Source organism: Neopelma chrysocephalum, unplaced genomic scaffold (genome assembly GCF_003984885.1).
Source record: "Neopelma chrysocephalum unplaced genomic scaffold, ASM398488v2 Primary Assembly neopelma1_59, whole genome shotgun sequence".
In the NCBI taxonomy this organism is placed as follows: domain Eukaryota; kingdom Metazoa; phylum Chordata; class Aves; order Passeriformes; family Pipridae; genus Neopelma; species Neopelma chrysocephalum.
Window position 1 is genome coordinate 14,798,991 of NW_020897714.1, and position 14,131 is coordinate 14,813,121.

The 14,131-nt window shown below is 38.5% G+C and overlaps 1 protein-coding gene across 11 annotated transcripts in view; it reads left to right on the plus strand.

Moving 5' to 3' along the window:
- Positions 1 to 14,131, plus strand: part of ANO4 (anoctamin 4) — a 181,572-nt gene that overhangs the window by 145,305 nt on the left and 22,136 nt on the right. For all 11 annotated transcript variants that reach the window (XM_027679993.1, XM_027679994.1, XM_027679992.1 and 8 more), the window contains 4 exons: positions 1,002 to 1,084; positions 6,933 to 7,073; positions 9,614 to 9,778; positions 13,510 to 13,546. In XM_027679993.1, the coding sequence (XP_027535794.1) occupies positions 1,002 to 1,084; positions 6,933 to 7,073; positions 9,614 to 9,778; positions 13,510 to 13,546 (426 nt within the window). The remainder of the gene's footprint in view (positions 1 to 1,001; positions 1,085 to 6,932; positions 7,074 to 9,613; positions 9,779 to 13,509; positions 13,547 to 14,131) is intronic.

Sequence of the window (14,131 nt, forward strand, 5' to 3'; positions counted from 1 at the left end):
TGATTCCACCACAGTTGCTTGTTCAGCAGCAAGACATCTCCTGCCTCCTGTGGCTGACAGCTGCTATGGGGTTTATCTACAAGGTACCATTGAGATCCCCTCCCTGCAAGGATTACACCAGAGGTTGGTCACAGTGTCTCCATTCCACTCCACCTTCTACTCCATCCCCTTCAGCATGTGCTTAAGGTTGCAGATTGTGTGTGAAGGGGGAGTAATCATGGAACAGGTTTTGGGCATGCTGACCGCATTTCACTCAGGAAGTATCAATTGCATTTCACCATATAATTTCCCTACCATTCTAACTCCTGTTAGAATGTGAATATAACTTCCCAGTCCTCTAGTTTTACTCCCAGTCATATTCCCACAGCAGTCATGTGCAGGCCTGTTACTCTATCTTGAACTCTATCAATAAAGGCTGTACAACACAGTGTGTAATTGTCAGATGTTAATGCCACACCACATATATGAACTTATGCAATGTAAAAAAGGGTCTGGATTAGAAAGGTGTAAAATAGAAGTTCCCATTTCCTCAGTAGTACTCTACAGATTTGCATATGCACTGGAATGCACTTCTGCTGGGTTCTGGTTTCTGTATATTGTAAATGGTCTTCGAAGAAGGAAAGTTACTACTTTATCTGCAAAAGAAAACCCCAAGAAACCTTTAGCTTCATCAGAAATCTGCTATATCTGGTAGTGATGACTCACAGGAACAATTTTATTTTTTGAGAGCCCTCCCTTGGTTGATTAGAAATTGAACATTCTCATTTAGCACTAAATGAAATTTCTAAAGCCTCAATCTTACGTGAAGCAAGCAAACTAATCCTTAGAAAGCCATGCTTTTTGAAAGCAGTTTTGATCATCAGCAAGATTTGCTGTTCAAAGGAACCCATTTATGGAAAGAAATTAAAATAATGTAACAGCTTCATTCAACAGTTCTGCGATACTCATTACAATTTTCTTGACTTAAAACCAATTTTGTATCTTTTTTCTACTTGCTCCAGCTACTGTTTTTCTGGAGTTTTGGAAAAGAAGGCGAGCCGTAATTGCTTATGACTGGGACTTGATAGACTGGGAAGAAGAAGAGGTTTGTATAAAAAAATGTACACCCTCGTCTCTAAAACAAAGAGATTTTGTCACAAATTTGTGTTTTTATTTTGGATTTATTTTCAATTCATTATTCAAATCTTTATAAACTATGAAATAAGCATTTTTCTCCTTAAAACTTTCCTCTGAAACATGAAGAAACTTTCTCTGAGCCAGAATGTCCTCACTTTTTATACCTTTGTAAATCTAAATTAATTTGCGAGATTTCATGGGGAAAATGCACTTTGTGGGAAATCCATTTTTGTTTTGGTAGCTAGCAAATTTTGCTGTTTAATCCAAGGAAATTCTTGACAGCCCAGGGTACCATGAAATTTGGCAAATGAGCTTTTATTCTTTTACATAGTCACTAGGAGTATTGATGGAAAGAAAGCCTTTTGAGGCTTGTACCAGCTTCTGAACATTCAGGTGCTCTTTTTTTTGAAAAGTGCTGCGGAGAGAGAGGGGGAGATGAACTAACTCAAAGGACTTACTTCATCCAATGTTGATAGAGGAAATTCCCTTAGGGAGGAACCTAAACAGCAAAAAATAACCTTAACCTTTTCCTGTAGTGGTTACCAGAAAGGAACAACATGCTCCTGGGACTGAGAATTGAGGTGTAAGTGGAACTAGAAGGTTTTATTATGCAGGACAAAAGCAAGATGGGTATGGCAGAAAGAGTGTTCCTTGAGTGGGATTTAGACTACAGATATCCACAAAGTCTGCTTTCCTTCCTCTATAGAGACTGTCCTAAAACTCTTGGAGAGATGGTTAGAGGCTGCTGTAGTTGTCTCAATGCAGTTGAACTTCTATATTCCTGCTTTTGTTGAGGAATTTCTTTTATATTAATCGTGCCAGAAGAGGAACAGACTTCTGAGTTATGAGATTTTTTTGTCTCTATGAGGCAATGTAGTTCAGTGAGGCCATGAAATGGTACAATTGCTCATTTGCTGCTGGGATATTTTTTTGTTAAATGCTTAACAACTAAGGAAATAACCCAAGAAGAACATAACATGAAATAACTTACCAAATGGAAACTGATTTCTTTACAGCAACAGGAACATCATTACGTGTGGACATATTCAGTCAGTTCTTGGTGATACCTCACAATAATTGTCATGTATTTAGGAAATACTCTAATACTGATTTAACTCTTGAGATTAGCAGCCTGCTCTTGCCCATGCTGGCAAGTCACAGAGAGACTACATTGAGACAATCCTGCTTGAGGTTCAAATAGTGGTCAGGATTGACTTGCAGGGATCATGTTCCCTAATATCTAGTTGCAAAAAAGCTACTACTGCTGCTGACGGGTAAGGCAAAATTGCACCAAATTGCAATTTCCAAATTACTATTGTAGCTCTGTCCGTGTCCCTGGAATGGGAAGGAGCCTTAAAACTAACAAAATACAAAAGTAAGTATAGTATGAGACTCTTTTTTTCCCAGGAAGTCAGTTCTTGCAGATGTATTTAGCGTAAGATGTTATATATCTTCGTCTTTCGCCATTTAACCCACCTGGATGTGTTCTATGCTGATTTATAAAGCCATCCACCTGAATCTTCTATGATCAGTTAATTTACAAATATTGAATTTCTTGGTAAGGTTGTCCTTAGGTGATGGGGGATTTTTCTGCTTGTTTCTTTGCTTGGGTTTTTTATTAGCTTTTTATGTAATACTACTAAGTGATTTCTGGCTGCTATGGTAGTGCTTGGAGGAGTCTTTTACTTAGATGTGACCGCAACAGCTTCAAGCCCAAACAGGACCCCTTCTCATTCTGCTTCCCTCTTCTCTTTATGCGCATGTTCAAATTCCAGGTATAACTATAACTTCGATGCTACTACAGAAAGTGCATGTCTTCCTACAGAGCCTGGAGGAAAGCATTGCTATGATTCACTCTCTGCTGTCTAAGCTTTTTTGGAAGAGCATTATCATGCCTATGCAACTAAGACTTTAGCTGGAATAAACACTGAAAAGGGAGAAGGGAGAGTGCAGTTTCTAGATTTTTTCTCCACCAGCCATAAAGCCTGAAAGAATTTCTGGTAGTTGAAACTGTCCTTGTAGAAATCTGATGTGTTTATTTCATGATGCCTATCAAACAACATTATTTTTTTCATAAGAGATGCTTATGTCCCTCTGGCAGATTATTTCAGTTTGGCCTGCAGGATGACATTTGCGTATTGGTAATTTTCAGAGGATACCTGCTCCCTGCTGATGGTCAGCTGGTCTTTTATTCTCACAATTTTCCAGTGAGCTCTGTCAACAAGACCTCAGTCAGGAGTAGTGATGATTGTACATGCTCCAGAGCTATTCATTGCACCTCCTTACAGTTCTAGAGGGAGTTTTGTAAGCCTCTACAGCAGCAGGTAGCAGTCTTTTCAGAAGCAGTGTGCCACATGGTACCTTTCTCTCTCAAATTAGAGGTTTAAGACGCTAATAGGAAAATAGGAACTCACCTGGGTGATTCTCAAAGATTTATGTGACCAGTCATCAGAACATCAGTATCTCATTGGCATTTGAGGTATCAGTTCCTCCTTTGTTCAGCATTCAGTGGGATCCCAAGCTTAGGAGCTGATTGCTTCCCAGAGATGTCTTCTCCAAAGATGCTACAGCTGGCAGTGTCCATGTCTACTGCACAACTCGAGCATGTCCTTGCTTTAGGGTCAGCTCTATGGACCACTGCCTCCTCTTCTTGAGTATATAATGCTGCACTTTTCCATTGGCACTGTGGTCTTCAAAGGACGTTACCCTTGAGAAAGTCACAGTTTGGAAGCAGGTGTCCCAGATGAAGAAGTGCTGAGATCATTCATCACTTTGCCATTACCTTCAGCTGCAAATAGGATGACCTGCAAACTGCAGGCTTTGCCTGAAGACTTACTTCTGGGGATGATATAATCATGCCAGTGATCAAGATTCAGATTTTCAATCTACAAATCTTTTTCATACATCTGGGCTACAGAAGACAACATATCCTTGGACTAGGAAGGATAGGACTATTTCAAGAATTCACCTGTTGGAGGATTAGAAAACTCTTGGAAAAAAAGCATATATTTCACAAAGCAATATAGAGTAGCTCTTCTAGAGCACAAAGATCTAGTCTAAGGCAGTGCATATTAATCTGTATTTGATACTCCAGAAATCAGTATGGTTTCACCTATGAGTAAAGACTTGGAACTATCCATATTTGAGAAGTGAGAAGGAAGGGAAACAGTCTATTTTATGTAGGTAGAAAAAGACACATCCTGTGGAGTTTGATAGTGAAGTGGTACAAACAGTGAGAAGTCAATGAGAATTTTGTCTCCATAACATGAAAATTTTACTCCTTAAAGTGCTACTTTCTAAGAAAATCACTGCTAATTAAATTTCCTATCTACATTCCATTCAGTTATCACTGGACAAAATCAGCTGATTGCTTTTATTAGTTATTTCAAATAAATCAATTAAAGAGTTCTAATTACTATTTTAAATCACAAGCTTTTGATAATGAAGATTGGTATTTTAATAACACTATGTGTCTAGCTTTTGCTTGCTTTAGTCTTCATGGGCAAATTGAAAAACAAGGTTTTGCTACAGAGTGAAATTTATTAATTCCTACCAAGAGTAGACTGAAAAAAAAAATTCATAAGGCTTCCTATCACTTTGTTATCCCTTTCCTGTTCTAAATGAAGAGGCAAATAAATGAAACAAGAAGAAAGGAGAATTACATTTATTCAGATATCCAACCTTGCAAATTCCTCACTAGTTTAGATTTTCACCCAAGGAAGGCATGCAGCAGCCCCTGCAGTGTCCAGGTCCCTCAGTCTCGGGGCATGGACTGAATGTGTTCTGGCTCTTTCAACCCTACGTATCTGGATTTCCTGTTCTTGTAAATCAGGTGCAAGGTGGGAGACATGGAGGGTCTTGGGTGGGCATTCCACAAGAAACAAACTGCACACAGTTCCTGGCACTCCCAGAGAGAATACAGCTTCTGTTGCTATTAATAGCATACTTTTTTCTTTCTCTTCAGTGTCACTTTCTTTGTATCATTAACCTCATCCAGACACTGTACTTTTTACTTCCAGCCCGAAGCACTGCTGAGTGTTATTAAAGAGGTACAAAGGTTCATGGCAGAGTCTCATTTTTTTGTGGAGAATACCCGTAAAAATAGTAGTTGCATTATCTGAATTGACTGGAGATTGAAGGACATGTTGATATGATAAGGACTTCCCTGTAGCGCAAACCGTAAAAGATAATTAAACCTTGACTCAGAGAGAGTTGCAGAGAAGTAAGGATTTCTTGTCTATGACTCAGTGAGCCAGCTGGCAGAGCCCTTGCACAATCTACAGGGTGCAATTCTCAAGCACCTTGCTTCAATGCTGTCACACTCTGTCTTTTGGCATGTCCCGGGCACATAGGGATACTACTCACATGGTTCTTTTTGCCAGATCATGATCTGGTCAGCTGCCTGCAGCCCAGATACGTCAGGAACAGCTTAAGCAAGATGGAGTAAGAACAAGGTGTTACTCTGTCTCCACAGAAACATGCTTAGCCTTTGTGTACAGCTTGTGTAGGTCTGGTTCCCTCAAGCACATAATTAGTTACACAGGCATTGCAGTTAGGCATACCTGAATCTTAACTTGTTTTTATAAAACGTTATGAACATGTTTGTAACAGATTACTGTGTGAATCTGGAAATTAACTGTGCTGAGAAAGTGTCTTCAAAACTTGGGAGAAGGAAAATGAGACAAGACTTCTTTTTTTTTTTCCCTTTCCAGGGGAATTTTATAAAAAGGATGTAGGCTTTTAGGATATCTCACTTTTATTCACATTCTAAAGGTGTGTGAGCAGTTAACATTCACCCATTTCAATGCAGTCATTTAAGGTCTGGGCATTTACCACTTTTGTCAGTCAGAGTTCAACTAAATGCAGCTGAAGAGCTGGAAATGACTGAAATTTGTAAGCTGGATTCTTGTCTGCTCCCTTGTAGTCAGCTGTACCATGGACCAGTACTTCAGTATAGAGCAGAGCACTATAAACATTGATCTAATGTCTGCCAGCAGTTGTGAGAGTCCATCCCCACAGCCTAGTGCTTTCTCTCATATGTGACAGTGTCCTGGATGTCAGAATTGGGTAAAGTGGCACAGGACACGTGGCTGTTGGTGAACCTCTGCATGTTAGGGTAGCCCTACTGCAGCTGAAAACTGTGAGGTATTACCTGCACTGAGTGAACCCTGTTTTCTGACAAATGCTGTAAACAGATGTAACCAAGTCTCCCCCTAGGTAATCCCCAAGTTTCATTTCAGAAGAGGGGTTTAAATGGCAAAGAAAGATTTTACGTTTCTGTTGCTGAAAGTTGTTCCCGATAATAATATTGTCCAAGTTAGGAAACATTTGAGCAGCATTAGATGGCATGGATCCTTCTTCAAATGATGAGAAGATTTTGCTGATATTGGGAAGGTAACCAAATACCTAAAAAAACAGCAATTTGGTTTGGAAAAATGAGGTTAGTTTTTTTTTTGCTTCTTGCTTTGTTGAAAAATTCCAGAATTAGGAGGATAATGTCAGATGGAAAAATTCTATAATATCAACCTTAAAAAGATTTGTCTTGCAGACACGTAGTTTGAAAGAGCATTATTTAGAGGAGTAGCTAACTGGGGATTTTACTAAATACTTTCAATACATACTTTTATGGGTACAGTGATTTATTGCAATTCTCAGAAAGGAAAACTGATTTCCCAGCTCATCTTTAATAGTAGCTGTGCAAGATGTAAATTCAAAGATTTAATTCCCAGTAACAGTGACCTGATAAAAGATCTGAAGTTTCCTATAGAGTTTTTCCTAGCTGTGCTGTATCTGAACATTGTCTGTCTGTTCCTTAGGAGGAGATACGTCCACAGTTTGAAGCCAAATACTCCAAGAAAGAACGAATGAACCCCATATCTGGGAAGCCAGAGCCTTATCAAGCGTTTGCAGATAAATGCAGCAGACTCATCGTTTCTGCATCTGGAATATTTTTTATGGTTTGAGAACTGTTATTTATTTACCAGTTGAAAAAAAAAACAAAATAGCGTTATCTCTGCTGATAGAGTATTTAAATATTGGATATGACTGCCTAAAAGTGAAATAAGCTCTAGCATGTTTACTGCAGCTTGAGAATCTACATAGCAAATCACCCAAGTTTCTGTAAAGTCCTACACTAGTTCACTCTTCACTAAGTCTCACAGATAGTTAAGTCCTCCCTTCAAGGCTGTACCTGTAAGACTGTATGTAGTGACATACATGCCAGAATAGTGTTTCTCTCACATTTAGGCACCATCTTCAGCTGACTGAATTAGCTCACTGGTTGTCTTCCCTATGTAGACAGTGCAGAGTGATGGGGAAAGATGCCATAGAAGAGGCAGTTGTTCTTTGTAAACTTCACAGAGAACGTAAGATGCCTAGAGTGCCTAACGATGTTCATATGTCCTAGTTTTTCAGTGTATTGAGGAGATAAGGAAAGAGGGTTCATATTCCTAGTGCAATTGAAATGGAGAAACCAATGTTCCTTGACTAACATGTGGCATTTCTCCCCTTTACAAAGTGCAAAACTAAACGCAGGAGCAAAATTTCTCCTAACAGAGAGCTGCATGCATTTCTGCTGAAATGCCCCCATCCTCTAACTTCAGTGAAGCCATTATGGCCAGTTATTCACATGAAAATGGTTGTGGTAGTACTGGTCTTGAAAACATAACTAGCATCAACTCAGACTGTCATGGAATTTACCAGGGCTTTTTCGGGAGGCTGGGAAATCATAAGTTGTACATCCTCAGGAGCTGTGGAAAGCCAGGTAGGTGAGCTAGCCCAGCAACAGGGCAGAGGACTTGCAAGAAGCTGAGGAATTCAAAATTGTCCTTAGCAATCTTGGTCAAGAAAGGCAAATGCATTATTGAGATGAACTGTGCTCTTGTATGGCAGATGGTACAGATGGACGCTGACTGCCCTTGAAGACACACGTATGCAGTCTCTGGTCAGAATTGATACTACACCTGTGATGTTTTCCATATTTTCCCTATGGTTTTTATCTTGAAGGGGGTCAGTATTTTACTCCCTACCATTTGGAAACTCAATCATTAATCTTCTTAGCCTAGTTGTAGATCTTGCTCAAAGTGCCAGAGAGAGTAGCCTTGCTCTGAATCGCATGCACCACAGATTATTGTCCCCATAACAGCCCTTAAAACAGGCCAAAAATTATTTTCACTGAAGATACTTTTTATTGTTGGCATAGCATGGGCTTCCAGCAATTTAGAAAAACTCTGCATTTTCAAGCATTTAGATAAAAATATTCCTTTAAAATTACCCCTGTAAGCACAAGAGATATACACTTACCAAAACTTCAAGTTAGAGGAGTTGTCAAAATTTCTCAGCATTGATTCTCACAGTGCAGTTACTAATACAGCTTGAATCAGGCTAGTTGTTCCCTGGTAAGGAAAAGGAAAGTGGTCCTTCCTCCCCTCAATACTATGCAGGGAATCAAGAGACAATCCATCACATTCACGCACACTTCTCTTTTTCTTCTGCATTGAGATTATGTCAGTCAATTTTGTAATGAATGTGAAAATATGAAAGCAGCTTGATTAGCGTTCAATGTTTTCCAAGTAATTTTGCCCATTTAATTAGTTCAGATATACTTCAATTTTGATTGGTTTAAGTTGTCTATGCACAACCTTGCAATGTACTACTTTAGCAAATAATTTTCTGTGTTCTGCTGAGGAAACTCTTTCTCCTTTTCTAATAAGGTGGCTAATGGGTCCTGTGTCAAAGTGTCTGTGAGAGGAGTCACCCATGTAATGCCCAACAGTTTGTCCTTTAGGTGGCTTGCTAAACCATGACATAAATTGGTCAGAATGGAAAACAGTTGTCATTTAGTGCTCAACTGTTGCATAAGGAACATCAAGAAATTTAGCAGGCTGGCTCAGCTTCATGGCTTTCTCATTGTAACTGCTTCACTGATTTCCTGAAAGTTTCATCAGAGAAGAAATTACAAGGGCAGTTGAACTTGCTACCTTCTCTGCATAGAAACTGTCCAGAACCTCAGGAAGAAACAGCTAGCTAGGGTAGCTTGGCAGGGCTGTTGTCGAGGCAGTGCTTACAAATGGAGACATTTTTTCCTGTAAGTGTGAAATCTATCAAAGCACAAATCCATCCCAAATGATATCATCAAACTGGGACATCAGCTTGAGACTAGCCTTTGCACATCATGTGCACATAAGGAAAATTTCTAACTCCCAGAGGTAGCAACACTGTTTCCCACATTAATCCTAAGGAAGAGAAACATCTTCAAGAAAATGTTTAAAACTAAAAATTATTTTAATATGATTTCAAAGATATTTTTCATTATGCGAAATAAAAAGACCTTCACAATAAGAATAATCATCATGTTGAAACCTTCCTCTGGAATCAAATGGGATGGATTTTTAAAGTCTTTCATTTATTGTGTTAGTTTGCAGAGTTGCAGAGAGAAGCTAACTCCTGTTCTACTGGAGGTTTTCAGGTTCTTCTCTCTGATTTTTTCTTCCTTTAGATCTGTGTGGTGATTGCTGCTGTTTTTGGCATCGTTATTTACCGTGTTGTGACTGTCAGCACTTTTGCTGCCTTTAAGTGGGCTTTAATCAGGAATAACTCTCAGGTTGCAACTACAGGGACTGCAGTGTGCATCAACTTTTGCATCATCATGCTACTGAATGTGGTGAGTAAAAATAACATATTTGAAATTATGACCATACCATCAGAGCAGTAGATATCTTCGTCTGAAGACCACCAAATGCTTTCAGTTCCTTTTTTTCAGCAGGGGTGGAGTGTCTTGCTATGGCAGACATGGAATTATTATTTATGGATATCAGTCACTATTAATGTAAAGTACAATTCCAAACCCAAAACATTATGTAAAGTCTGTTTAAATGTTCTAAAAATATTTTAGGGAGACACGCTCATACCCCTCTTTTATCCTCTGCCTCTTTTTTTCCCCCTTTTATACATTTGCAGGTTTCAGTCCATTTCTCTAATATTTTTGTTTCTAATTGTGTTTTGATGTTGTTTTTTAAATACAGTGGCCAAGCTAAATTCTTATTTATGCTATTTTCAGTAATTCCAGTTTCAATTTTTCTGGTAGTTTACCACTGAGGATATGCATATACAGACACAATGTCCCTATGCCTGATGACTCTCTTGGGCTGAAAATTTTGCAAGGCTTGAGCAGATGTGACTTGTTCTAGAGCCATCTATGGCCTTTGCCAGGGTACACCAGAGACTGGTGCTGTCTGAGTGCAGTGAACTGGGGCTGGCTGAGGTCAGGTTATTGTTGTGAACTGATTTGGAACCAGACTTGGGATAGAGAGAAAAATGGAATTTCTATGTCCCAGTAAGACAGTATAGCAGATATCAGATGGGGAATGAGTTTCATCCTTGCACTGAGATGTTGATACTCCTGTATATTGCTCTGTGTGTCTTCTATTCATTGCTCTTGGCAAGAGGTGTATGGCCTTTCACTATCAGGTTTTTGTCAACTGACATTATAAGAATGCATTTTGAGGGGAAGGAGAGATCAACCACAAACCACCCAGGTATTAGAGCCAAGATGGGGTATCTCTAGCTACCCAGTAGCTAGCATCTTGTGCAAAAAGCATGTTAGGCTTTACTCCAGGAGATGTGCTAACTGATTTCATAGAGAGTGTGAGATGTTATTTCAGGCCTGCTTATTTCCAAGTGCTGGCTTGGAGACTACTTTCTTTCCTGTGCAATACCCAAGCATTTCCGTCATCTAAAAATTAATCTTAACAGCCCTTTGTTTCTGTGGCTGGAAATTCCAAGAGTCTTTGTTGCAGGATTTTACTTCACCCTTTGGCATAGACAAGACTGGATTAGTGACTAAGAGGGTCTGTCTAGAACTGTTGACTTTTCTGTGTTTTCCCTTAGGTGGGACTATAGGGTGAGAAAGGAGAGGAAGAAGAGGAAGAAGATGTTTTTCTGTCTGAATTTGTACTGAGAGCTCTTTCATGTTATTTTTCATTTATTGTTTGTTGTCTGCAGCTTTTGGGGGTTTTCTTTACTCCACTTAAAGCACACGATATGCATAGGAGAAATAAAAAGAAAACTATGTATATCTATGCCAGTACAACATCCATTTCCAAGCTCTCACTATAAGTCACTGTATATGCAGTGAAGCAGCAACAAAGAAACATTGCACAAACAAAACTATTTTGTTCTCAAAGAGTTTTACAGCTTAGAGAATTTTTTAAAATAATGTAAGATTGCTTGAAGGTGCCTTTTGAGAAACTTTTCTTTTTTTCCTAAAATACATCAAATAAGTGCACACTGCAAAGATGTATTTCTTAAGCCTTAGACTCATTACCATTCAATAGAGACCACAGCCATAGATCTAGATATAGCTCGTGCAAACAAAAGATCCACAAAATATGAAGCTGCAGGAGTTTTTCAAAAGAAGGATTTAGGAACATATAATCCCCCACTTCCCATGATGGATTAATGTAGTTTATTGAGAAGTGGTGGATTTTTTTCTGGAAAGAAAAAAAACCCTAGAAGCAATTCAGGTAGTTGAATCCTCCATGAACTCTGACTCAAGCATTTGGACAATGCTTTCAGGCACATGTGATTCTTGGGGTGTCCTGCACAGGAGTTGGACTTGATGATCCTTGTGAGTCCCTTCCAACTCATCATATTCTGTTATTCTATGATTTTATGAATAGTACCAGAAGAGCAAGCAAAGATACAGTAATAAAACCAGAACAGACCAATATGTGTATAGGAGTAGAGAATTCGCTGCTAGGAAGCCTTGAAAACTACCAGTGATTCTGATACAAGTTGACAGCATCCGGGGAAATGTCTAGACCACAGTAAATTCAAGACCAGACGCTCTGAGCACTAAGTAGATACTCTGACAAACCCTTCATGACAAAACAAAATTACCTTCAAGCATAATGTCTCCCAGATAATCCTGCAGCCTCGACCTGAAGACAATTACTAGCTTTGCCTAGGTTAATAAAACCTGTTAATTCCAGTGATATTGCCCATGCAAAATATGATCATAGAACAGAATATGATCCTAAACAAGGACCCTTGGGACTAGTAGTGATAAAATGCAGTAGCAGATAATTAGATCCAAACATTGCTAACAGACTCTGTAACACAGTCTTACCGTTCCAGAAGGAATAGCAACAAAATACAGTTTTGATACCCACTTCTGCAGAGCAACATACATTTGTGAAATAGAACACTCCCTGCTGGGATTAGGATATAAATGACCTAGACATTTTGCACTTTTACAGTTGCCCTTAAGAGATGCTTTTAAACTCAGAAGAAACTACCTTTTTCATTACTTGAAACAAAACTATTTACTCCAAAGGCAGCAAAAAGCTATTCTAAGCAAGAAGTGGTTATTAACATGGATGAGAGATTTCAGGGTGACTTCAGTTCTTAAGCGGGCCGTTTGATCTGTAAACTGTACATAATTCAATTTTGTCAAGAGTTTATAAGGATAACTGGAAATGAAAAGAAACATTGCTGATCTGCACTTTAGGGATAAGTAAGTACTTCAACCTGAAATGTGAGAAGGTTTGTATCCCTCTAGACATCAGTGAGACTTAAGGACACTTAGCAATTTGTGGCAACAGGCTCCAGTTTCATTTAAAGCAAATGGAAATCTTTGTATTAATTTACAGTAACACTGAGGTTGTTGGGTTATAGGTACAAAACTCCTTTGCAAATAGTGATTGTGAAAACCCTCCAAGTTAGTTTTGTAAGCTTTATGAAGTTACCAGTCTCCTACAAAGTTTGAGAACATGTTATCAGCTAAATGGACAAAGTACCACTTAGGATTTAGAAAAATGTTACGAGCTCAGAGTAGGAAATGTGCTGTGGGGATTACTAAAGATTTTCTCTAAAGTAACCTTGTCCCTTCAGTGCCTTTCCTTTCAGCACCAGAAAAGTCCCAAACAAAATAAAAAAACCAAAATACCCAACATACCAAACATACCCAACATACCATAGCATGCTTTTCTAGGGTGATTTTTTTTGTGAGATAAATGTTCCATAAGTAACTAAACCAAAAATCCTGGTTAAGCTATTGTTCTGCTTTGTGGTTTTGGAATAGATGTTTCACCCTTTTTCACTGTGTATGTAAAATAGGGAGAGTGACTGCATTTTTTTCTCCATATATTGTGGATGAAAAGAGCTGAGCATAAGCTATAAAAACATTATTTTTCCATGTTTAATTATATCATTACTTTATTATTACTATGTAATGATTTTTTTAAAACAATAGTTTCATTGTAATTGTCAGAACATCCCAGAAATCATCTGAATGTCAGATTTAGCATGCAAGAGCAATTGCTCTACCTAGAAGGCAGTTCAATATTTTTGAGGTGGTCATGTAACTAAGAGGTTGTTTCTTCTCTATTACAGCTGTATGAAAAGGTTGCTCTTTTCCTGACAAATTTAGGTAAGTTAAATACAAAATTGAATGATATTATACTGATTCGTTGGTCCATATACTGTGATAACATTCAAAATGTCTGCATAAATATGAAAAATCCTAATTAATTTGCAGTCTATAGGAATTAATGTTTTTCTTAAGTTTATAATAAAAGAGTATAGAAACTAAATTATAGTGCCATTCAATCAGTGGTGACAGCAATCATCCACCTTTGTCCTTGTTCCAAACCCTTACCTTTTAAGAATGTAAACATAGTGCTACCTTGGGGGAAAAGGTATGACTTTTCAGACAGACTGAGCACTCACAACCCCCAGGTTTTGTGATGACCTGAAAAAGGAGAATCCCTTCTGGAAAAAAAACTTATAGCTCGAAACTAGGTGCTAATTGACTATCAAACATTTGCCTTTAAGAGGGGTAGTAATTTGGAGGGAAAATAACCAGGTGAGTCATCAACTTTACCTACACACAAATTATAATGATGTTCTAAATTTCAGTAATCTTTTCAGCTCACTCATAAAGGTGGTCTTCATGTTAGAGTAAGGAAACACGTTTTCTAAGGAGAGCATGTACTGTCACTGGGGTAACAATAGG